Here is a 25,090-nt window from a genome sequence, read left to right as displayed (position 1 = left end):
TTTTTTTTTATATATATATATATATTTATTTATTTAAAATTTTTATTTTATATATATATACTTAAATGAAACATTTATGCATATTATCTTTTTACTCCATAAAGAGGTGGTGACCTCTAAATGATGTTGGCCAGGTACTTTGAAATTGGAGTTAAAAGATGAAGCATACCAGCTTTGTCAGTTAACCACAAGGGCTGACTCATGAAGCTCTGAGTAGTAGCTGCTTAAAAGAGATTTTTTTTAAAAAAGATTTTATTTATTTATTTGACAGAGACAGCCAGCGAGAGAGGGAACACAAGCAGAGGGAGTGGGAGAGGAAGAAGCAGGCTTCCCAGCGGAGGAGCCTGGTGTGGGGCTCGATCCCAGAACCCTGGGATCATGCCCTGAGCCGAAGGCAGACGCTTAACGACTGAGCCACCCAGGTGCCCCTAAAAGAGATTTTGAAATTGCAATTCAATGTCAGCTGCCTGCATCACCCACAGTTTTAAAGTATATTCATCGTCATTCTCTCCTGTCAAAGATCAAGATATAAGACTGAGCCCTCTCATTGAGTGTGACTAAGAAACTTATTAAACAGGAAATTGAATCATTTGTGATTGAGTCAGCATTTAATGATGATAATGAAGAACCCATGTTCTTTGTCGTATAACCATCTTGAGCATAGACAAAAGTTGACCTGTTCGATAGCAACATATACTGTTTTCCAGAGATAATTTAATCTTTGACTCAATGTGAGTGAATTGATATTTATGAATTATTTCAAATAAAATAATCACTTGAGTTAGTAAATTAAAGGTCATGATCTTTATATCCAATCTTGATTAGGTTATAATAAAAACTTTTAAGGGGAGGCAAGGCAATTTTTCTTCCCATTATATTATTATATTAATTAAGGTACATGTGACCCGGGTAAGGGTATGACAGCTATGGAAATCCTCAATATTTTACATCCAGAGAGACTTCATTCCCCAAATAGCTAGCTGTTATAATGTGCTACATTATATCAACAAAGCAATGAGTGGATAGAAAATACCGAGTCTCTTGCTTAGCAAGTCTGCAAACAAGTTGATCTGGAATGTTCATGAACTGAAATTAACTGTTAGTAATAATCTCTCTTTTTCTGTTATACATACTTCATAATTCCCCTCTCAAGGGCAAGGCTTGGGTAAAATGGTAAAGTAGGTTCAGTTGGTTATTAATAATCTCACCACCCAGTTCTACTCCACCCTTTTCCTCAGCTCTTATATTAAGGATAATCTTATGTTCTTATTTTCAATGCCATAAATTCATTAAGAAAGCCACGGAATTTAGCCTTCCTTCAGTTTTTTAAAAATTTAATTAATTAATTAATTAATTAATTTTTAAAGATTTTTTTTAATTTTAGAGAGAGAGTGTGCAGGGTGGGGGGACACACTCTTTTATGTAGCTTCTTCCCTACTTTCTAATGTGATATAGAGCAGAATTAAAGAGCGTGAGCGGTGGTGTTACCTCCTTGGATTTTGTTCCTACTCTTGCCATATTAGCTGTGGGACTTTTAGCAACATACTTACCCTTCTTTTGCCTGAAAAGTGGGGTGAGAAAAGCACCAATCCCCTGGGGTTGTTGGGATTGAATTAGCATATGTAAAGTCCCTGGAACAGTGTCTACCACACAGTAAATGCCATTTCCCCTAGAATGAATACAAGTGGGGATTTTCCTTTATTTTGTTCACTGCAATGTAACTATTACTGCCCTATCCCCAATACCAGAACGGTGCCTGACATCATTGTTGAATTAACTAGTTTTCTGTTTCTATCATATTTATCTTTTTTTCCCCCCTTTGGAGCCCTGCTTCCTCTTTCTTTCCTTGTTGAGGACTCTTTGTTTCTACTTCCACATTCTTTCTTTGCCTCTCAGGTTCCCATCATCTACTGCTGACCTAAATTGTCACCTATGTCTGGGTTTAAAGTTTTTGAGTAGAGTAAAACACTGCAAATTCAGTATTTCTTAATAATTACTAGTCATGGATTTACCAATGAGAAGGTAAAAAAGAAACCCTTAGTTAAGAAAAAATGAGAATAACATAACATCTTCAATGTAATATTTTATATTAAAATATTATATTTAATAAATCTTTCAAAAAGATAAAATATTATATTTAAATTTGTGGTGACTTTTGTCATTTGTACAGTTTGAGCTGCCTGTAAATCTGCCACTTTTTACCAATGGTTTTGATTCTAACACAAAAATAGTTGGAAGACTAATGTAATAAACAGCTGCTGTACCCATCACCTTGATTCACTAATATTTTATCACATTTGATCTCTCTCTGAGCTAGATTTTTTCTACATTCCAAGTTCATACATTGTTTAAAAGGCTAAAGTATATAAATGGGATAAATTCAGAGAAGTCTCATCCTCATTTCTATGTCCATTACTTAGAGGTCACTTAAAAAAAGTTAGTTTCTGGCTTAATTTCCCTGTGTTTCTGTTTGCAAAATAAGCAGGTCTGTGTTATGTTCTGCTTTTCTCATTCTTTCCTGCTTGTATGGTATAAGCTGTAAATAGTTTCTCCTCATTTGTATTTGATTACTTATCAAACTCAAAATTTTTTCTTTTATCACTTTTGAATTTGGAGTTTCTGAATTTAGGAAGGTTTTTCTCACATTCAGGTCATAAAGAAACAAACCCATGTTTTCTTCTAGTATTTGTATGACTTTTCTTTTAAAAAGTCTATTTATTTATTTATTTATTTCAGATCAGGTTGGAATTTATTATGGTGTGAGGTATGAATCCAATGTTATTTTACTTCTTTTCAAATTGCTATCCAGTTGTCCGTTTAAATAAATTGCCATTTATTTAAAATTCTGTCTTTACCTCAGTGACCTGAAATGCCATTTTTGATCTTGTTTTAAACTTTCCTAGATACTTGTGGTTATTTCTGGATCTTTAAACCTTTTCTGTCTCATTGTTCTGCATAATCATGTACCATTACTATACTACAAATTATATAATCTTTTTGTATGTTTTAATATTGGTGGGGTTAATCTCTCCTTTTACTCTTTTTTTTCTTTTTCTTTTTTTTTTTTAGGATTTGTATTGCTATTCTTATGTATTTATTTTTCACATAAGCCCTAGAATAAATGCGTCTGTCTCAGGGAACCTGCTGAGAGGAAATAGAGCAAAATGCAACAAAAATTCCGATGAAACAATTTTCAAGAGTTCCTTCTTTGGGAAATCATTGAGAACTAAATTCTGACATCTAGTGTTCGCTGAAATCACTGCATGGTAGTAACCCAATGTCTGATATTCTTATTATACTATGAATATATTATAGTATGTTACTTCTTAAGGGTGTTTAAAACCTAGGGCATATTTTGCCTTGGAAAAATGTCGATCTGTTAGCAAAAGAGAAAGCTGAACATAAATCAATAAGAGGAATATCTAAATGTTAGCTATTCTTTTTTTGTGATTTTTTTTTTCCCCACACAAGGGCAGGAATAAGAGGAAGTGAAAAAAAATTAACGTAGGAGAAAAAGAAAAAAGTTCACTTGAGAAGTGAACGAAACTGGAACAGGTCTGATGACATACATGATACCAGCACTGCTGAGGTAGGAGGGGGTGAAGAAAAGAGGAGGGGCTGAGAGCAGTTACTTTCCCTCTTTTCTCTCATTCTTCAGGTATAGTAAGGGCCCCGATAAGATAGTAAAGCAAAGGGGTATCAGTAATTGGGTTTTAGAATTGGAGCTAAGTTTTCTATGAGAGATTGAGAAACATGGGCTATTAGAAACTTGGGAAAAGGGAACAATGTTGTTGATTCTAGTGGTACTGAGATAGCAAAACCCTTCCATCTATATTTGATACTTCTATTATTTTCATTTTTCCTACTGAAATAATTTTAATGCAAACACACCAGCCTAGAAGAAAGGAATCATCTTTGTAGTTGGTGCTATGCTATTCCATCTTATGTTCAGTTTTTTTTTTCTTTTCCCTGTCCCTAGTGTTTACTGAGGGTAGCGACAATAGATATAAAACTTTAAGTTTTGTCACAGAGAACTTAAGGATATTTAGTTCATAGTTACTTCATGTTCTTTCTCAAAATTCAAATCACCCAACAAAAATTAGTGATTAAAAATGTAAAATAAATAGAATCAAAACTTGTAATATTAAATGAGATTCTGTTTTAAAGGATGTGTAAATATCCATCCCCCTAGATTGCACTGTCTTACCTTGCTCCCCAAATTTGAGCAGATTGAATTCTCGATTGTCCTTCTATATTTTTCCCTAGTTGGTCTTAGGCAGAGTGAATATTCATTCTTGCAGAAATTCACGGACACTTGTAAAACAAGACAAGTACCTGTCTCAGGAGAGCTGAGCACATTACCTATGCCACCTCCTTTCAGTATCGTGTGTAGTTGTAGGCACACACACCATGAAATCCTTGCTGCCATTCACCAAAGACTCCTCTCTTCCCAGTGAAAGCCTTTTTGCTGCCTTCAGAACTATATACCTATATGCTTACTCTCCTCATGGTTGAATTTTAAATAGACAATACAGACTTCACTGTAGTTGCTTTGCATTTAATATTATCACACATATCTTTTCTACATCAGCAAGCAGATTTCTGGGGTCCTGCAGAGTTTCACTGAATGGCTGCCCTGTATTTAAGCAGTGAGTTACTTAAACTATTTAGTTTATTTTTTAATCTTTACAAACAATGTGTAATGAAACCCTTTTATAGAAATCTCTGTATACTTGCTATGATACCAGGAAGACACATTTTGAGAAGTGGAGTTCTTGGGTCAAGGGAATATGCTTTCTTTTTTCCCCAGGTTCCATGCCTTTTTTTGTTAATAAATATTTCATATTGCAGTGTAACGTCCATACAGAAGAGTGCAGAAATCATAATCCTATAGCTTGCTGAGCTTTCCCAAAGTGAACATATTTGTATAACTCACCCAGGCCAAGAATCAGAATATTACCAGAAACTAGAAGCCACTTCCATCCTCTTCTAGTTACTATTCCGAAGCCTAACTGCTTTCAGATTTCTAAGGCTGTAGATTAGTTTTGCCTCATTTTGGACTTTATTTAAACAGAATAGTACAACATGTATTCTTGTTTCTGGCTTCTTCTTCGTACATGTATTTAAAATATTTGATCGTCCATCGTGAAGTTTTTATTCCTTACATATTCTTGGCCTCTCAATGTAGTGTGACACCACTGACCATCCCTGTTTTGATATTTTTCTCCTTTCTGTTCCATGACATCATCTCCTGGCTTTCTTCCTTCGCCTATTCCAGAACCTTCCCCTTCACTCAACCTAAAATCGTGGATGTCCTCAAGGAAGTCCCAGGAGACCTCAGCCATATGCATGGCTTCTGTTACCATTTATATTCCTATGACTCCTGAATTTAAACCTCTCTCACAGACAGTTTCCCTGACACTCAGATATCCATCTTGACCCCATCACTTAATAGGTCTCAAAACTCAACGTCCCCGAACTGAACAAACAATCCCTTCTCCTCCCAATTCCTCCACACCTGATGCTATTTCAGTATTTCTTATCTCAGTGGAAAAATACCACCGGCCACAGGTTTCACAACATAGACAGCTGGGAGTCACTCTTGACATTTCTCTTTCGGTATACCCTGGGGCTGCAAAATCCCGACAGCTTTTCCTCCTAAATACCTCTGGTAATGGTTCACTTCTCACCAGCATCATTACCAGCATTCAAATCCAGGCTAAACTTGGATCATCTCTTGCGTAGACCATTGCAATAGCCTCCTGACTAATTTCCAAACAGATGAATACTCTGCTTCAAACTCTTCCACAGTTTGTGTATTAGACTGAAGAAGTTTCTTAAATCGTCGTTGAGGACCCAGTCCCTTCCTACTTCTTGAGTCCCTCTTTTCTCCTTGTCTTTCTCTTCTTTCTCCAGAAATTGCTCCACACATTCCTTTAAAGGGTCAGAAACAGGGTTAAAAGTTGAACAATTATATCCAACATGGCTATCTGGAAGATCAAAGTAAAAAAAAAAAATAAAGTTATAGTGAAATTTGATAAAAAAAAAAAAAAAGAAGAAAATCTCTTTCAAAATATGCAGCCCACTGTGGGGTGGTAGTGAAAAATTCAGAAAGCAATGAGATAAAGGAATAATCTCCCCCAAAGAATTTCAAGCTGGTTCAGTGTCCAATTAGCATAATGAGTAAAGAGTACTGGCTTCAGAATCTGACAAAACCTGGTTCTGACCATGACGTGGCCACTTAAAACCTGCATCAGTGTTGGTGAGTCATAACACCTCTGAGCCAGAATTCCCATGATTAGATAATTCCTATCTTTCACAAGGATTAAGTTATATATATCTACTCTTAGGCATAATTGTCAGCAATAGTTAAACTTTAAATTAACTGTAGGCAAGTTATTATTAAGAATAAAGTAAGGCTATAATATTATTGCCATATACCAGGCAGAAATAACCATGTTTAATCAATGCTAAAGATAATGAGCATCCCTGGGGCAGAAACTAGACCATATTCTCCCAAGAGCTATATGGACTCTGATTACTTGGTGCTCTTCCCTCTGGAACCAAGGATAAGTTTCCAGGTAACCAGTAGTTAGAATGACCTAAGCATATATTCACCCCCAAGGGTGAATCATTTTTTATTAAAATGATTCTCTCAGTCAGTATGTTTACCTCTCTCAGAATAAACACCTAAAGTTGGATCTTCCCTTATCTTTGTGGTTGGAGTTTTATGGCCTCTATTCAGATAAGAAAACAATATTTTCTCTATGGCTAAGTCAACTTTAAACAAACAAGAGAAATCCAACCATTGTGTCTGTGCCTGCTTTTATTACAAATGGAAGAACACAGTCGGTGATGCTTATCTCTTCCTTTGTAATCCTTGAAAGATACATATACACAAAAGCAATTGAAACCCAAATTTGAAAAAAAACAAAACAAAACTCAGGATAAAAGACTAGTGGACTATTTATTTAATTATTTAAGCATTTAAATTTCTTTTACAAAAAAAGATACATGATTTAGTGACAAAAAAATAGATTGAAATCAAAATGACAGTATTCTAGCTTGACATCTAACACTAATTATCTATGTTATCATGAAAAAGTCACTTATTTTCCCAGATCCTTAAATTTTTCATTTGCAATGAAAATGCAAATTTTCATTGAAATTCTATGAGTTTATATACATACATATATAAAATATGAAAGGAATGTGTATATATTTGTGCATCTATGAAAGCATGTTTATATGTGCAACTGCATACCCACATTCACACGCATATATGTAGCTTAGTTTCTTATGAGAAAGCAGGTTAAAAACAAGGAAGATGGACTAGGTGATAGGTAAGGTCCACTCCGATGCTGACATCATCTGTTTCTAGCATTTAAAACGTCCATATCTTCATTCCTCCATCCAAGACCACTGAGCAGTGGGAACTTTTTAGAAATGCCAATTCTCAGGCCCTACCCCAGACTTCCTGAATCGGGGATGGTGGGGAAGAGGCTCCACCATCTGTGCTGCAATCTGCCCTCCAGGTGATTCAGAAGTGCACCAAAATGTGAGAACCACTGCGTTCGAACATTCCCAGGGAAGAACGATAGGCTAGAGTTGTAAGCAGAAGTGGAAAACCAGTAATTAGAGGGGGAAAAGCAGGATATTTACAGAGAACCTGGATCAGAAGTGGTAGGAAGAGTTTCGAGAGACGTAGCAGCAGGCACAAGGGAGTGTGATTTCTGGTAGGGGGGAGCTGGTGTGGCTGTGGGAACACAGGGCAGAAGGCCAAGCAGCAATAAGAAAGCAGAAAGTGGTAGCCACACGCTCACGTGTTAAGTCATTGTTCTCATGCAGTCATCTCTATAAGAGGGCTGAGAACTGCTGCCTTTAGAACATTTTTCCTGCAGTGGATCCCAAAGAAAGGCAATTAACCTCTTCTCAGCCATAGCTGTCTGTGACCCCTAGTTATTTACTGTAGAGCCCTGACACAGGGAGACTGAGGGCTGCTCGGGCTGGTCCCACATGCCTTCTCCAGGCCCTTCCCAACAACCTGAGATTCTTCTGATTCCAGTTTGAATATTCCCCTCTTTGCCAGCTATGGAGTATGCATGTTCAGGGAAAGGAAGAAAATGCCTGGAGTTTCAATGGGCTAGAGGCAAACTTAGCCAGAGAAAGTTGCAGGGGTGAGAATAAGCCTATGAAAGCGACAAGGCAAGAACTCAGCACGGACATTCTTCAGGAGGCTTATGGATGCTGTGTTGTCATCTAGGACATTGCCCTGACAGGGGAAGCCCCGGCTTCGCAACTTCCTGGCCAGTGTGAGGGCCACCAGCTGGCTATAGCCTTTCCTGCGATGCTCTGGCACGGTGTAGCCGTGGCACATGGTGGCAAACTGGTCTGTGAGAGACCAAGAGACCGGGTTTCCCTTGTCATCACGGGCACAGACACTGGGGAAGCAAGAGATGAGTTTCACGATGTACCGGAGACACTGTTCGTTGCCGCCCCGTGACCAAGTCCTGTTGAGTAGATCAGCATCAGCAACACTCAGGTAAGTTAGTCGTGGGGAAGGACCCTTTCTAGAAGAAAACAACACGAGAAAAAATGTGAACTCGGGATCGTATGACTACAAACAGCTACTTCTCTTTTTGCACTGATTCAAACTGAGAAAGACCCCAGAGATGTACTTAGCCAATACTAAAATGTTTTCAATGAATTAGAATCTATCACTTCCCGCTTATGAACATCTTTCAGGGTTTCATTTCCGATAGGAGAGAATCCTCATTATATGAAATTTAAGTCTTTCCTTCTAATTTTACTCCTGTCTCTTATCACCTTCATATAGATTAGGGCGAGTATTTCATTTTTCTGTAAAACGGTTCTCAGACTTGTTTTTATTAAGTCCTGAGTCTGTTGACACCCTCTCTGAAGCCTTGAACAAGTCCAGATTCTTGGTCCCCTAATCTTTTCCTTGGTGTAAAAAAAAAGAAAAAAGAAAAAAAAAAGAATTAGGACAGAACTTCTATCTTTATTCATCCATGGCCAGAAAAGAAATACAAATTGCTTAACATTCTAGGCATATATAGATAGTTGCTCAAGAAAAGCTAGTCCTTCTAGACCTTTCCTAAAAGGACTGGAAAAAGGTCTAAAAGCTCATGCTATTGAGATAAAGACAAAGATAGGAATTGCTGCAATTTCTAAGAACTGAGGTGAGTTACTTAGTTGAAGCCTATCGTGCTGGTTTTGCTTTCAGAATTCTTGAAATTATCAATATCATAAGACTGCTAATGTCATTCTTACTAATGACTGCTAATGTCATTCTTGCGACAATCTTTATAAAGTACAGTTTGTGTTTTCTTTTTCTTCGTGGTTCTGCAGTGTTAGCTCACTTTCTAGGCATACTATGGGGTCTGGCACTGGGCCACTAATCTAACTACCAAGCAGAGTAAAATAAATACAAGCAACAACTTGATAGAATTTTTAATTTAATTTTTTGAAAATGAACTTTAAAACAAAGGCTGAGAAGCCCGAGGCAAAGAAGCCTCAGGTAGAAATGTCGCTGCAAATAAAAACATTGCTAAGGCAAGTGTTTCAGGAATAGTTATATTAGTGACTATGACCTTATATCTGAATGGCAGGCTATGCAAAATAAAGGGTAGACAAATTTGGGTAGTGACTTAGGTATGAAAGACAGTATCTTCCTATGCAGAAGGGAGCAATTTATTATTTTTTTTAAAGCTTTTTCCTTTTTTTTTTTTTTGAAGTTTTTGTTTATTTATTTGACAGAGAGAGACAGCCAGAGAGAGGGAACACAAGCAGGGGGAGTGGGAGAGGAAGAAGCAGGCTCCCAGCGGAGGAGCCCGATGTGGGGCTTCATCAGAACGCTGGGATCACGCCCTGAGCTGAAGGCAGCCGCTTAACGACTAAGCCACCCAGGCGCCCCAGAAGGGAGCAATTTAAAGCAAAATCTGATTTTAAAAGAGCTGACCGGGGATAGAAAAAAAAAATTTTTAAATAACATCTCAAGGATATGCTAGTAAACGACTGGGAAACTCTAAAACTCTAAAGGATACATGTCTGTTTTTTTCAACAAAAAGTAATGTAAGAAAAAAATATTCTATGTCAAAAGAAACAAGAGATATTAACCAATTGCAATGTATGAACTTTATTTAGGTGTTTATTCAAAACAAACTGTTAAAAATATTATTCTAATTTGGGAAATGTAACTACTAACTAGTTTAAGGAATATTGTTAACGAAATCTTAGGACATTCTGCAGCACAGAGTTGATACAGCAGGCTTGAGGCCTCTTTCTTTAGAAAAGCCTACTTGCCAGATTGGGCCTTGGATGGTATCTGGCAATTTGGATTTCTGCAGCAGTCCTGCCATTCCCAGATCTGGTATGAGTTGGCACTTACCGTGCCTACCTGTTTGTACAGGCAGTGTGGTTTATGATGAACACCTGCTTTCCCTCTGGGAGTCTAGAAAATTGGTATGTGCTAAGCAGAAGGTGCCTCCAATAAGAAATCCTACACATGTTCTCACAACTTACTGTTGGGGAAATTAAGTGGGTCCTGTGTGACTTCATTGGGGAGGACTCTGGGAAGCTTGTGCCTGGTTTTCTCTGGACTTTGCCAATGCACCTTTTTCTTTGCTGATTTTGCTTTGTAGCCCATATACATGCTGAATTCTGTGGGTCCCTCTAGCTAATCAGTGAGCCTGTGGGTGGTCCTGGGGACCCCTGTATGGAAGTGACATTAGTATAGTGTTTTTTCTTTAAGGAATCCTTATCTTTTAGAAATATATATTAAAATATTTAAGAATAATGGGATGATATTTGGGGTATTTCCTTCAGAACTGTTAGTAGATAGGGGTATGGATGAAACAAGGTTAACATATATTGATGGGGGAGTTTCCTTATTCTAGTCTCTCACTCAGCCTTTGTATGTGCTTGGAAATTTTAATAACCAAAAAAATTAAAATAAAAATAAAGTCCAGTTGCTTTATGTGACTTAAAATGCTCATTCTTCTTTAGGTTTAGTCTTGTTTTACTCAAAAATTCCTTCAACATATTCCACAGAAGAAAAATTAACATTCACTGAGGTGGGAACCTTTCAAGTATCATGTTTCATTTGTTTACAAAATACATGTAAGGAAGACATTATAGGTTAATTTTCAAAAAGAAGAAATTGATCGAGGCTCAGAAAGATTTAGCAGAAAGGAAGGTGACTAGCATATGTCAGCGCAGGGATTCCCCAGTAAGAAGAATGCGGGTATTCACTAACACGTTTTTTGAAGATTGGACTCTGGAGTCAGAATCTGGAATTATTTCCTGGTTCTACAATTCACTCCTATGTGTTATTTCAACTTCGTTTAGAAAGGTAATTATACCGTACTTTATAGGGTTGTGGAAAGGGTTCAAGAGGTAATATATTTGTAAAACATTCAGCACCTGGCATATAAGAGCTCCCTATAAATCAGTTATTTACCCTCATCCCTGAAACATGAAAAAGCACTAAGCACCTTGGGCTCCGACAACAGAGGCTATTTAGAATTATTTGGAGGAGGAGCATACCAAGGAATTATTTTTCTGTGTATACTGTGAAAATACAGGAATCCTGAGTTCATATATCACTATGCACAAAGACACTGATTTGATTTTGCAAGAAATTACGAGCAGTCAAGCACAGCAGAAAAAAATAAACACACGTACAGACCCAAAGACACATACACACACAGACATATCTAGGCTCTGTGGCTCTACTCCAAGTACCCAAATATTCCTTAATAATACCGTATTTCAGGTACTGCTATCTGTACTTCTATATGGTAAGTTCCATCCCACATATAGAAACTTGGTCTACGTACAGAGAACGGGTGTCGGGCAGAGTTGAATGAGGAGAAAATTCAACGGCCTTGAAGGAAGTTAGCTTTACTCCTAACTGCTTTGAGTTGGCAACAGCTTTGGAAACATCGTATAGTTCGTTCTGCAGCCCTGTACGTGGAAAGACATAATGAAAAATGTGCATATCTTATTTGAAAACACAAAAAATAAATTTGTTGCAGTATTTTTGTACTAAGTATCATCGATGCCACCAGTTTGCCACCTTGTATTATCCTAACCACTATATATTTATATATGAGTTATTACAGCTACTCCCAGCCTGATTTTCAAATATTGTGTGGGATTTTTCAAAACCCCATCATGTTGTTTCTCACAATCAAGATCTTCCATGAACATTTTTTTTTTGAAAATTTTATTTATTTGACACAAAGAGAGATAGCAAGAGAGGGAACACGAGCAGGGGGAGTGGGAGAGGGAGAAACAGGCTTCCCACTGAGCAGGGAGCCCGACAAGGGGACCCTGGGATCATGACCTGAGCTGAAGGCAGATGCTTAATGCTCATGGCACCCCTTCCATGAACATTTTTGATGGGAATATCTGTTAGGAGCTTGGAATTGTTTATGGAATTTTCCTGATTGTTCTGACTTCTCAGACTGATCTTAAATTCCTTAAGGTAAGAGAAATTTTATAACACTAAAAGTCTACAATCTACCATACATCTAGAAGCATAAAAGAACTTAGATTTGTTTGGCATGGCATTCTGACTTAAGGAGTCCTCCAGCCTCTTGCTAGATGCTCATTACAGAAAAACCAAGGTATAAATTTAGTGTTGGTGAGATTTATCCTAAACCTGCCTCACTTGGATCCTACTCATTTATCACAGCTATACTCTGTTAGCTATAAATCTTCATTCAGTACTTGTATGTAAAGCACTGCGTCACAGTGAGACACAAGAATGGTAAGTTCTCTGATAGAGCTCGCCGACCTGCCGCATGGCATGTTAGCTTCTGTTTCCTTAGAACTGACTTGCTCTGCTTCTCCAAAATCCTGTCAACTCTAGCCTTTCCAGTGTGGGTCCTGATTAATTAAATCCTCTGGAAATTGACTTTCCCACTTCCACCCATATGGAAAAGCTTGTTTCCTCCTTCCAGTAAGTTACTTCCTCTTGAAGAATACATGACTACATGAACAGGAAGTCATGTTGATAGAGTCTGATATCTGACCCTTGGCTCCTTTCTCAGGGAGTTAAGTCTAAGAAAAGATAAGCAGGTCTTCAAGTTAATGCTATTAAAAATTATAGATGCTGTGGCTAGAATTCCATATTATAACCCTGAATTCCATCAAAGTAATTCAAGAGACTATGAGAAAAAAACAGCTCAGGCTAACGAAGGGTATGGATGGTAGCTCAAACAAAATTTCTTTCTCTTAAATTAGACTGAACTAATACTTTCTAAAAGTCAGATTAACATCTCTTTAAAAAATTTTTAAATTATAAAATGTAACATAGGAAACTTCATAAAACAAATGCATAACTGGGGCACCTGGGTGGCTCATTTGGTTAAGCATCTGCCTTCGGCTCAGGTCATAATCCCAGGGTCCTGGGATTGAGTCCCACATCAGGCTTTCCACTCAGTGGGGAGACTGCTTCTCCCTCTCCCTTTGCCTGCCACTCTGTCTACTTGTATGCCCTCTCTCTCTCTCTCTGTCAAACAAATAAATAAATAAAATCTTTTTTAAAAACCACACATGCATAACTTAATTATTACATATTTTAACTACTTCTAAAGCTACAAAATAGAAATTTACTAACCATCTCCTATTTACCATTCTCCCAATCACAATTCCCTCACTCTCCTCTAAAAATAACCACTATCATAATTATGACAACTATGTCCTTGTTTTAAGTTTTATTATGCAAGTGTGAGTCCTTAAACGCTGTAGTTAGATTTTGTCTACTTTTTGCCTGGTGAATCTTTTAATCTATTGTTTTTCTTTCAATGCCCTCCCCCCGCCTTTAAAAATTCTTTCCATTTATTTGTTAAAGAATCCAGTTTGCTGGGTTGAGTTTCCATGATTTGGATATTGTGGATTATTTCTCCATGGTTTGTTGACCATGTCCTTCTGTCCCTTGCGTGGATTACCATTTTAACAAGTGATTTTCTCCTTGCTTACAGAAGGAACTTTCACTAAAATTGTCCTACCTTCGTCCACCTTACCTTCTTAGAAAGGGAGGAGTCGCTAATTGGATAAGACAGAACTCAGACCATTTATTGAACCACAGTTAATTGGACCATAGTACCAGCAAGCAGGCTTCTGAAACTTTTAGGTCAGTGCTCAGGTAAACAAGTCCTCTCACGTCAATGCAACCAGTAGTGAACAAGAGAGCCTGGCCTGTCTGGATAGCTCTATGCTTTTTCATTCCCTGGCCTCTCATGGCCAAAACAAAGAGTCTGGCTCTTCCTAGTAGGTTAGTGGGTTAACCCTGATTTAATACTGTTTATGGATGGCTCTTAGATTAAACATGACAAGCCATTCCCATCAGAGTGTGCCGTCGCTCTGAACGCCCAGCACTGATGTAGCTCCATTGCCTACTTTTTAATCTATCCGGGCAGCCCAACCAGGAGCTCTGCGGTGCAAGATAAAAGATGGGCCATTTCTATGGCAGTAGATAGGCTTTTGGAGTTGTTCATGATTTGGAGATGTTATGGGAATAGCACTTTTTAGGTACTTTGGTTAAAAATAGTAAAGATATTGATGACTTCTTAAAAGCTACTCATTATTCCAAGGAAATTATAGTTCTTACCAGAGAAACCTATGGCCAAGAGGACACATCAGAAGCCAAAGGTAATGCCTACACTGATTACATGCTATATAAGGGGCCTTTACCACTCCAGCTATTTTAGGTGCTGTTAACTCACATCTGTCCCCACCTAACTTCAGGAAGGATGATTGTGTCAATTTAAATGACTGTGACTGACTCATGACTAACAGCTCAGCCTGCTGGGGGAAAAATACTGGCAATTACAAGGATGTTCTCTTCTTAATGATGGCTGCAGGTGATTTGAGGAGAATGGGCCTCTGGTACCACAATCCTATCCAATTTTTGCCATGATTTTTCACACCAAGAAAGAGATAGACTTATTTCCACATTAGAATAATCATGGTGAGAAAAGTTTCCTAGTTTGGCTAGGTGAGTGGTAGAACCACGTCTCTTGTCTAACCAGCATAACTGGGGTAGATCTGTGAAAGTCAGAGACAGTTTAGAACTTCCACTAATGCTTTGTGAGCATTTCCCAATGGATGTTATAAAAGACCCCAAGTCTTTAGGGTATGAACATGCATTAGTCATCGTTTGCAGGTACACAGGAACTTTTTCCTTGTGAGAGAGCTTCAGATGTTTGCTGCTGAAAAAAATTACCAGACTTTGTATTTCTAGCATGGAAGACCCTGCCTTCCTGTCAAATGATCAAAGAACTCACTTTCAATGCCACAATTAAAAACAGGAACTTCCTTGACTGTATCTCCCCCGCCCCCCAATCATCACGAAAAGTTGAAGAAGTGATCCACTGAAGCTGAAATTATCCCTGCACGCTATTAGAAATTCTTAATGTAATTCGGTCTTGGCCAAAACTTCTTCCATTAGCATTGATAATGGTGCAATATCTTCTCGGATCTCAAATATACTCTTATCTTACTACATCATGTCAGGATATCCGAGGCAGATCAGTTAATTATCTCTTTCCAGAATCACTTGCTTTAGAAAGAAGAAAAGACCTACCTATTGGCTTCTACGTAAGTTAGAGTCACTTTAAAAGATTGTGACAGGGGGACACCTGTGTGGCTCAGTTGGTTAAGTGTCTGCCTTTTGCTCAGGTCATGATCCCAGGGTCCTGAGATCAAGCTCCACACTGGGCTCCTTGCTCAGTGGGGAGTCTGCTTCTCCCTCTCCCTCTGCCTCCCCCACTTGCGCTTTCTCTCTCTGTCTCTCAAATAAATAAATAAAACCTTAAAAAAAAAGATTGTGACAGCAAATGATTAAGAGTAATAAAGAAAATTATGATGTGATACTCACTGATATCCATATTACAGTAACAGTGAGGGGGAAAATGTCACTTGAAAGTAGCCCAATTTAAATGGCCACTACTTACCCCAAAGGCCAAGCCTCATTAGGAGTAAAACAGTGTTCTTATAAAATTGTAATACATAAATTGTAACTATATAACATGTATATACATGCATTTGTGCACTTAAGTATATATTGATCATATATGTGAAATATATGTCATATCTATCTGATGTGTATAACAAAAATAAGGGAAAAAAAGACTACCTAGTGTCTTGCACTTGATCTCACCTTGTATTTGAAAAACTTGATTCCAATTGATAACATCATGTTCTTCCAATAGCCGTTGGTAAGCCCTGACATCCTTGTAGAACACGGCATAGGCATTAGTATAATGGTCCAGGTTATCTGTCTCAGCCTGGGACAGAGACATAATTGTAAAAACATAAATATATCCTCTAGGTAACTCAAATACTGGATAGATTAGATACATTGGCTGCATATGTCTAGATCATTCCCATTGCCAAAATTAGCCACCTATAAACAATGGCTAGATGGGAATATGGCTGATATACTATAGTGAGGGAAAGAACAGAAATTTTGGAAATTTGCTTGATTATTCTTCTGATATTTGGGAAGTTTTAAGATATTTATTTCACATTTTTCTGGGATTTTATTTATTTAAAAATGGAAAGGGTATAACTTAATGGAGCCACCTACAAGAATTAAATAGAACTCTCGGAACTTTCCTAACGTGGTCAGGGCAGCACATTTCACCACACGAGCTCTTTGTCCTCACAGAGTGGAGCGATATCTTCCTTTTCAATCTTCTTATGGATTTACCCACGTGATGAAAGTCATTGGTCACAAGGAATCCTCAAACCAGAGGAAAAACGAGTGTGCACAAGGATGTATGCTTCACACTTCTAGAGATTGTGAAACACTAAAACACTTTATTGAACACATTTAGACTAGACATTTTCCATATGTCTGAAACTCCAAAGTCAGTCAAATTAGAAGCTAAAGGTGAGGGGCACCTGGGTGGCTCAGTGGTTAGGTCTCTGCCTTAGGCTAAGGTCATGATCCCAGGGTCCCGGGACCGTGCCGTGTGTCAGCCTCCCTGCTCAGCTGGGAGTCTGCTTCTGGCTCTGCCCCCCACCTTGTGCTCTCTCTCTTGTGCTCTCTGCCAAATAAATAAAATCTTAAAAAAAAAAAAAAAACCTAGGGGCGCCTGGGTGGCTCAGTTGTTAAGCGTCTGCCTTCGGCTTAGGGCATGATCCTGGTACTTGGGATCGAGCCCCACATCAGGCTCCTCCACTGGGAGCCTGCTTCTTCCTCTCCCACTCCCCCTGCTTGTGTTCCCTCTCTCGCTGGCTGTCCCTCTCTCTGTAAATAAAATAAATAAAGAAATAAAATAAAGAAATAAATAATATCTAAAATGAATAAATAAATAAAATATAAAAAACAAAAAAAAACCCTAATGGTGAAATATGTAGTTTCTTAAGCTAATATATATGGCTATGATTGTTATAATATCCCCTTTACCTAATCATTTCTTTCTAGTTGATGCCAATTCTTGGGTTTTTAGTGGTGGTGTTTTTTTGTTTTGTTTTGTTTTTTTGGCCTTACAAATCTATACCTCTTTCTGTCGCCGGGTGATAACAGCTTTGAAGTCTGGCCATGAATCCACTATCACTTCCTTTTGAAAGGGATTCCCACGATTCATGTTCATCACTGCTCCATAAACCTGAGCCAGAGAACCCAGAGAGACATGCCAATCACATTACTAACTCTTTCAGTTGCATATTACTATTTTCACTTCTTCCTGTACCATATAGTTGCAGCCACAAGTGGGGAAATTATATATACGCACATATATACAACATGCACACATACAAACTTTTCTCTTGTTATTTCATCACTGTACATGAAAACTGGTAAAAAGGAAAGCCTATGAAAACTCTCCCCAAACTTAGGTTTTTACTGTATAGCAGTGAGAGGTACCAAAACAGCAAGCTGACTAGATGGCATATAGGTCAATAATAAATACTTACAGAATAAATCAGAATCTGATGTATGGATTTAGGGCTTATGATAGCTTCTAAAATTCCACAGATAATTTTGATGCTCAGCTGCTTTTGAAGTTTATTATACTTTCTGAAAATAACCTGTTTAATGCAACTACTCCTTCAACCCTGAATTACAATTAAACATCACTGAGCGTAACCCCCCCTCCCAAAAAGAGCTCCATGCATTTCAGATTCGAAGGGGCAAGATCCTCTAAGTATTCCCTGAGGGTTGTAACCATGTCTTATTCATTATTATTTACATGGAATCTGACTTAATAGATCAACTTTTTGTTGACTAAACAATACTGAATATTAGAATTCTGATTTGTGGTCTTTCGTATTTTTTTTTCTCCGCTAAGAATCAAAGATGCCTGCCCTATAAAATAACTTCCATATGCTATGGTGCTTATAGAGAAGAGAAAGTTGTGGCGGTAACAAGGAGAGCTGAGGTACAGGCTAGCGTTCATAGCAGCCTTTTCATAACAGAGTAACAGAGAACAATCTAAGTGTCCATCAACAGTGGAAAAAAATGAATAAATTGTAGTATATTCATACTAGGAATTAAAAGCAGAAACTTAATGGTGAGCAAAAGAAGATAGATACAAAAAGATACACTATGCGATACAATTTACATTATATTCAAAACAGACAAAACCAAATTATGGCTTTAGAAGTCAGGATAGTGGTTACTTTTGGGGAGCAGGGAAAAGTAATGTTTGGAAAAGAGCATTGGGGGGCTGGGAGAAACCGTGTCCGAAGTAATGTTCTTTCTTGATTGGAGTGCAGGTTATACAAAGATCTGCTCTATGAAAATTCATTGAGCTGCATAATTATATTATGTGCACTTTCTAGTATGTGTTATACTTCAGTGAAAACCCATTTAAATTATAAGGGCATTGGAACCTACACTTTACCTCTTTTATCACATCTTGATTCAAATCACTCACTTCAATGCCTAGAACATTATTCAACTATCTTCTTTCTTTCCCAATCTGAGACCTCACTCAAATCTTCTTACAGAATGTACCTCTGCAAATTTAGTCTGGCTAATACTATTGTGTGACATGGATCACACTTAGTGAAAAGCTGAGAACTAAATTTACCTGGAAAGGTCATGCTTGCTCTGTTTAATTATTAAATTTTGGGGCTGCCGATCCTACATATACATAGTCATAAGTTTATTAAAATGTTTATTCCTATGAAGAAACCATGTATCTTTATTTAAAAATGGAGCTTAGGGGCGCCTGGGTGGCACAGCGGTTAAGCGTCTGCCTTCGGCTCAGGGCGTGATCCCGGCGTTATGGGATTCGAGCCCCACATCAGGCTCCTCTGCTATGAGCCTGCTTCTTCCTCTCCCACTCCCCCTGCTTGTGTTCCCTCTCTCGCTGGCTGTCTCTATCTCTGTCGAATAAATAAATAAAATCTTTAAAAAAAAAAATGGAGCTTAAATAGGATTGGAATGTTTAGAAGGTTAAAAGGAAAAAAAATTCTTTCCAAGATTCAGATTGTGAAAAACAGCAACAACAAAACAACAACAACAACCCATGACTTGTTTGTAAGAGTTTTGCAACCAGCTGAAAGAGTTGGCATTGGTTGAAAACAGTGAAACAGACTCTTTTAACAGCTATTTATTCAAAGGGTGAGCGTTGAGAGGTGATGGGAAGTGGCTGGGGGAAGTAAGGATGCTGGAGGAATGAGCAGTTGGAGTTTGTGACGGAAATTTGGGGGGATATTTACTCACTGAAATACTAAAATGAGGTAGGTGGGGGATGGGTGAAATAGGCAACGGGGATTAAGGAGTTCACTTGGGAGGAGCCCTGGGTCATGTGTGGAAGCATTGAACCACTAAATTGTACACCTGGAATTAATATTATACTGTATGTTAACTAACTGGAATTGAAATAAACTTAAAAAAAAAGAAAAGATGGGATTGTAAAATATATAGCCATAGCCTCAAAAAAAATGGAGGAAATGTGAACAACAAAACAATTTTCTCTTTATCTGTTTTATTCTCTAAAGGGCATAGTGTAAGTGAAGAGGTATTTTGAAAGTATGGTCAGAAAACCCAAGCCAGACATTATATAACAATGTAATAACTGAAGTAAGATAAAGAGATTCAAAGATAAAGAGACTTCGTGTACAGAAAATGAGAAATTTGGAGTGCCAAGCTAAGCAGCTATTAAAAAGAAGATTATACGAGGAAGGCATTGATTTGTGCCTACACGTTTCATTTCTTTAACTCTTACTTCAAGTGGTGTTATGATAAGCAAAGCTTTCAAAAATAAAAACCAACTGTGCAATTTGGAACCTGATAATTTAGATTTAAATCTGAACTCTAGCACTTAGATATGGGGAAGGGACTTAGTAACATCATCTGTAAAATTATAATGTAAATACCTGCCTATGCAGAGGTATTACTATTACAGAGGGATTAATAGGTTTTATAAAGCTCAAATGAAATAGCGTGAAAGATATTTTTTAAAAATCATACATACTATTCAGATCAACTCAACTAATCTGAATTCAGAGGCCCTTGAAAATAAGAATTGAACAGGTGAGGGTCAATAAGTAATTATTTTATAACATTGCCAGTGACCCATCAACTACAGTTTGTTGAGTAATTATTATGGGCAAAGCCCCACGACAAGCACTATGGGAGGTGTAAAAAAAAAAAAAATCAACGTCTACACCTGGGCATCTGGTAGCTAAGTTCCTGTAGGAGAAGTGGTAGATATGAAATCAAAGGAACTGAGATTTAACAGATTCTCTACTTGCTTTAACCTTTTTTGGACTCCAACTTACTCATTTCTAAAATGGGTCAATAGACATCTTACAAAGTTGTTGGAAGGATAAAATAAATTGAAATTATCTGTATGCTAAAGTACTATCCAAATATAATATTTATAATGGAAGGGTCCGTCATTTGTCTTGAAGATTATAACATCTTAGATGACCCTGTAAAGGTCGCCAAAACCTTTTTAGCTCTCTCCAGCAAGAGTGTACCAAACATTTATTTACCAGTCTGTCCACATTCAGTATGGGAAATTTCGAGTCAGATTGTCCATTCGGTACTCTTTTAGCCATATGATCCCAAATTATCACTCAGATTTTCCCTACCACACATAGTTTAAGCATGATCCATAAGGCAAGATGACTAGATTTAATCAACCCAGTACAGTGCTCTAGATCGCTTTTGTTGAAGTTTAGTGTAAATAAGGATTATCCAGGGTGTGTGCTAAAAACACAGGTCTCTGGTCTCTGTCTTTAGAAATTGTGATTCATTATATCTCTTCTGGGTTATTAGCAGCCACTCACATTTGCAGTCAAATGCTCTTAGCGCTGAGCAATCCCCCCCTCCAGTCACATTTGAAAATCACTGTTGTAGGGCTATCTCCTTGGTCAAGAATCTCAGCCCTCAAAGACAATTTCTTTGCATTCTGCATTTGTTTCTCCAAGTGCTTGAAATATTTTTAATCTCACATTTATTTGTAATCTTTGATTAATGTCCTCTTCCACAATAGCTCTGAGCTGTCAGCAGGCCCTCATGGACTTTGAGAAGACTTTGACAGATAGAGGCTTAATGACCAACAAAGCCATTGAAATAAACTTCAAAAATAAAGATGTTGAAATAGAAAAACTTTATAATGACTCCTGTACCTAAGCTCAGTCGTGAACCTAGGTTATGTTCTTATGAGCCATGCTACTTAATCCATACCCTTCTGCCATTAAAAAAAGTGTTTAAAACTCAAGTTTACCTTAGAAATAACCTAGTCCAGTACCACCTAAATTTTCCTTGAAGTCATCTAGAGTGACTGTCAAAAAATAATTATCACAGCAATATCTATGATGCATGGAATCAGGAGGGGACTGGGAAAACGTATGCTTAAATAAGTTTAATCACAAAGTCCTGACATCAGAAAAACTTGGGAAACAGCCACAAGTCTGACATTATTTCATAGATTAATAAAATAAATGAATAAAAGAAAGCTCTTAAATGTGAATACCTTGAGTGATTCAGGGAAGTGACTCTTCAACATTTTTTCCAGCATCAGTAATTTGGTGGAACAGTTGAGCACCTGCATCTTTTCCAGAGCCCTAGCAATTCCACACCTAATGAAAAACCTGAAGGGATATGGTTAGTTTTTGCTTGCTGACATTTGAATTTCCCGAGGAACCTCCTTGAAGTCTGGTTTTCACTGGGTGTAATTCGGAACGCTGTTGCTCCCTCTGATGAGGGAAGAAGAAGGAAGATGAGAGACACTGGGGCGGGTAAACCAGAGAACATGTGGAAATAGGGAATGTTAATGACCAATCCTGGAAAGAGGTGAGTGTCCATGCTGGGTTAAGTCTTCCTATGATACACATTCACTGTATGCTAGACTCTACCTTTCAGACACGGTAACAGTTGTAATTTCACATTTATTTATGTTTTCATTAAGTCTGTCTCAAGTAGACGAGGAGGTACAGGAAGGAAAGGGCCCGCGTCTGCTTTGGGCTCCGTTGTATCCCCAGCACCTACAGGGCCTGGCACATAGAAAAAAGGGCATTCTAAGTAGTTGTTGAATGGATGAGAGGAAGCTCAGAGTCAGAGTCTTGGGGTAAGTAGGGAAACTTCTTTTTTCAATGTGGGACAAAGATCAAAGACATGAGTGGGTCAGGTGTCAGGTGGTTATGTCGAACAATTTGCAGAGAAACACCTAAGTTGAAAGTGAAGAATCAGATGTGAGCAAAGGCTGAGGCTCATTTTAGTTAGATACAATTAAGGAACGAAAAAGGGACTTACTCTAATGTATGCAATTCAGCCATTCATATGCAGTTGTGTTTTCTAGAATTAGGGGCTCCATATCCCCTGCTTTTTGTCCCCAAGAAAACTTTTTTCCTGACATTCCAATCAGTTCTTGACTGAAATAAAAAAAATTTTTTTTCTCTATATTTGATGCAGTAGAGTTTATCCGCTCACTCTTAGCAGCCAAGCCTNTCCCCTGCTTTTTGTCCCCAAGAAAACTTTTTTCCTGACATTCCAATCAGTTCTTGACTGAAATAAAAAAAAATTTTTTTTCTCTATATTTGATGCAGTAGAGTTTATCCGCTCACTCTTAGCAGCCAAGCACTAGGATGGTAAAGATAATTCAGCTAGACATGAGAACCTGGTGCTTCGGAGACTAAGTGCATTGCTCCTGCATAGCACACTTCCCAAAGAGAGAAAGCTACTGCTTGATTTCACCGTGTGGCAGCTCTGTGTGACTATAAGATACTCAGAGTGTTTAATTATGACTTGCTTCAAATCCACCATAAAACTCCATCATATGGTTTATGTGAGTCTGAATTTCTATGAAGCATATTTCTTGTGATCAAGCCTTGCGGGCTCCAGTTTGCTGAGTGGTACCCCAGAGGTGTTTGTAATTCTCTCTGGGAGTCAGAAGAGATACTAAGGGCCAGTACAAGAAAATCAGCCTCCTGGACCCTAGTACTCCTAGGCTGGGCCAATGTGAGAAGCTTTGCAAAGATCGAGTTTCCAGAGTTCAGGCTGAGCAAAGGAAGCAGAGATGTAACCATCATCTTTTCATGCTTTTATCTGCTCGACATTTCACTCGCTCATGCGATTGCTAAATAAAATGTTAACTTTTTAGTAGATCCTCATGTTAAATACATTAATTTATTGTAATTCACTATTTTTGAGAAAATAAGATAAATTTATTTCATAGGGAAACTGATCATGTATCTCTCATTACATTTGATGTCTAGAGATGTTTTTATGTCCTGATACATAGCAAAGTAGTGAACGCAAATAGTAGGAATTCTAAGTACTTTTTGGTGATTGGCTTTATCGCCTGGTTTGTTCCCCAAAGTACCTAAAACCCCTTATAAACGTAGGTAAAATATATGAAGAAAAATTAACTTTAAATTAAAATTCAGGCAAGGGAAGATAGAGGTAAAGACCTAATATGGGGTCAAGAGTGAGGCCAGCAGGCGCTAAAATTTACCTGGAACCCCCAAATCAATACTGACAGTGCTTTCACAGTCATTTGTGGACATCTTTGAGTCTCTAATACCAACGTTGTCAGCTGAAGTTGCAAAGCTGATTTCTCCCTCCAGCTCTTAAACTCTAAACAAGCCTGTTATGCGATCTATGTGTACCCCATTCTTTTGTCGTGTTTACCTTCTGCTGGTGATTTCACTGTGTAAAATGGCCCCAAGCATAGTACTGAAGTGTTGTCTAGTGTTCCTCTGTGCAAAAAGACTGATGTGTCTTACCAAGAAAATATGTTACATAAACCTCCTTTAAGCATGAGTTATAATGCTCTTGACTGTGAGTTCAATGATAATAAAAAATCAACAAGTATTCAATAATGTGTCTTTAAACAGAAATAGACATAAAAAAGGTTATGTGTTAGGGTGTCTGGGTGGCTCCGTGGGTTAAGCCTCTGCCTTTGGCTCAGGTCATGGTCTCAGAGTCCTTGGATTGAGCCCCACGTGGAGCTCTCTGCTCAGTGGGGAGTCTGCTTCTTCTCCTCCCTCCATCCCTCCCCCTGCTTCTGTGCGTGGGCTCTCTCTCACATAAATTAATAAAATCTTCAAAAGTAAATTAAAGAAAAAATAGGTTATGTGTTGATTTCTGATGAAAACATTGTGACCAGAGGCTTGCAGGAACCTAATCTTATGTCTTCCCTACAGACGGTGATCCCTGTGACTTTGTTGAGCATAACCACCACAAACAATGAGAATTCAGCGATTTGCAGTAGGTGAGAGCACGTTTTGTGCTGTAAGCTTTCTAGCAGCCAACATAAGAGAAACAAACATCACTAGCTACATGATTCGGTTCGTGCATAAGATTATTCTTACGCTCTTGGGGCACCCAGGTGTCTCCGAGGGATGAGCGCTGGCTCTTGATTTCAGTTCAGGTAATGATCACGGGGTCCTGGGATCCAGCCCCCACGTCAGGCTCTGTGCTCCACGGGAAGCTGGCTTGAGGATTTCTCTCCCTTGCTCTCTGTCCCTGCCCCTGCTCCTGCTCTCTCTCACTCACTCTCACTCTTTCTCACTCTCTCTCTAAAATAAATAAATCTTAAAAAATATTCTTACGCTCTTTACCACAGCATTTGCTTGACTTTTCATTTGTACT

At 38.1% G+C, this 25,090-nt stretch overlaps 1 protein-coding gene across 1 annotated transcript; it reads right to left on the bottom strand.

The window, feature by feature from the left end:
- Positions 1 to 8,099: 8,099 nt before the first annotated feature.
- On the bottom strand, positions 8,100 to 24,890 carry GLYATL3 (glycine-N-acyltransferase like 3). Its single transcript, XM_002915428.4, has 6 exons — positions 24,811 to 24,890; positions 21,972 to 22,089; positions 17,538 to 17,645; positions 16,190 to 16,316; positions 11,859 to 11,985; positions 8,100 to 8,570 (listed from the first exon to the last, which is right to left on the bottom strand). Exons 2-6 carry the CDS (start codon positions 22,047 to 22,049, stop codon positions 8,156 to 8,158), a joined length of 855 nt encoding a protein of 284 aa, XP_002915474.2. The 5' UTR covers positions 22,050 to 22,089; positions 24,811 to 24,890; the 3' UTR covers positions 8,100 to 8,155.
- Positions 24,891 to 25,090: the final 200 nt, after the last annotated feature.

Source organism: Ailuropoda melanoleuca, chromosome 19 (assembly GCF_002007445.2).
Source record: "Ailuropoda melanoleuca isolate Jingjing chromosome 19, ASM200744v2, whole genome shotgun sequence".
In the NCBI taxonomy this organism is placed as follows: Eukaryota; Metazoa; Chordata; class Mammalia; order Carnivora; family Ursidae; genus Ailuropoda; species Ailuropoda melanoleuca.
This window is presented reverse-complemented; position numbering and strand designations above follow the sequence as displayed.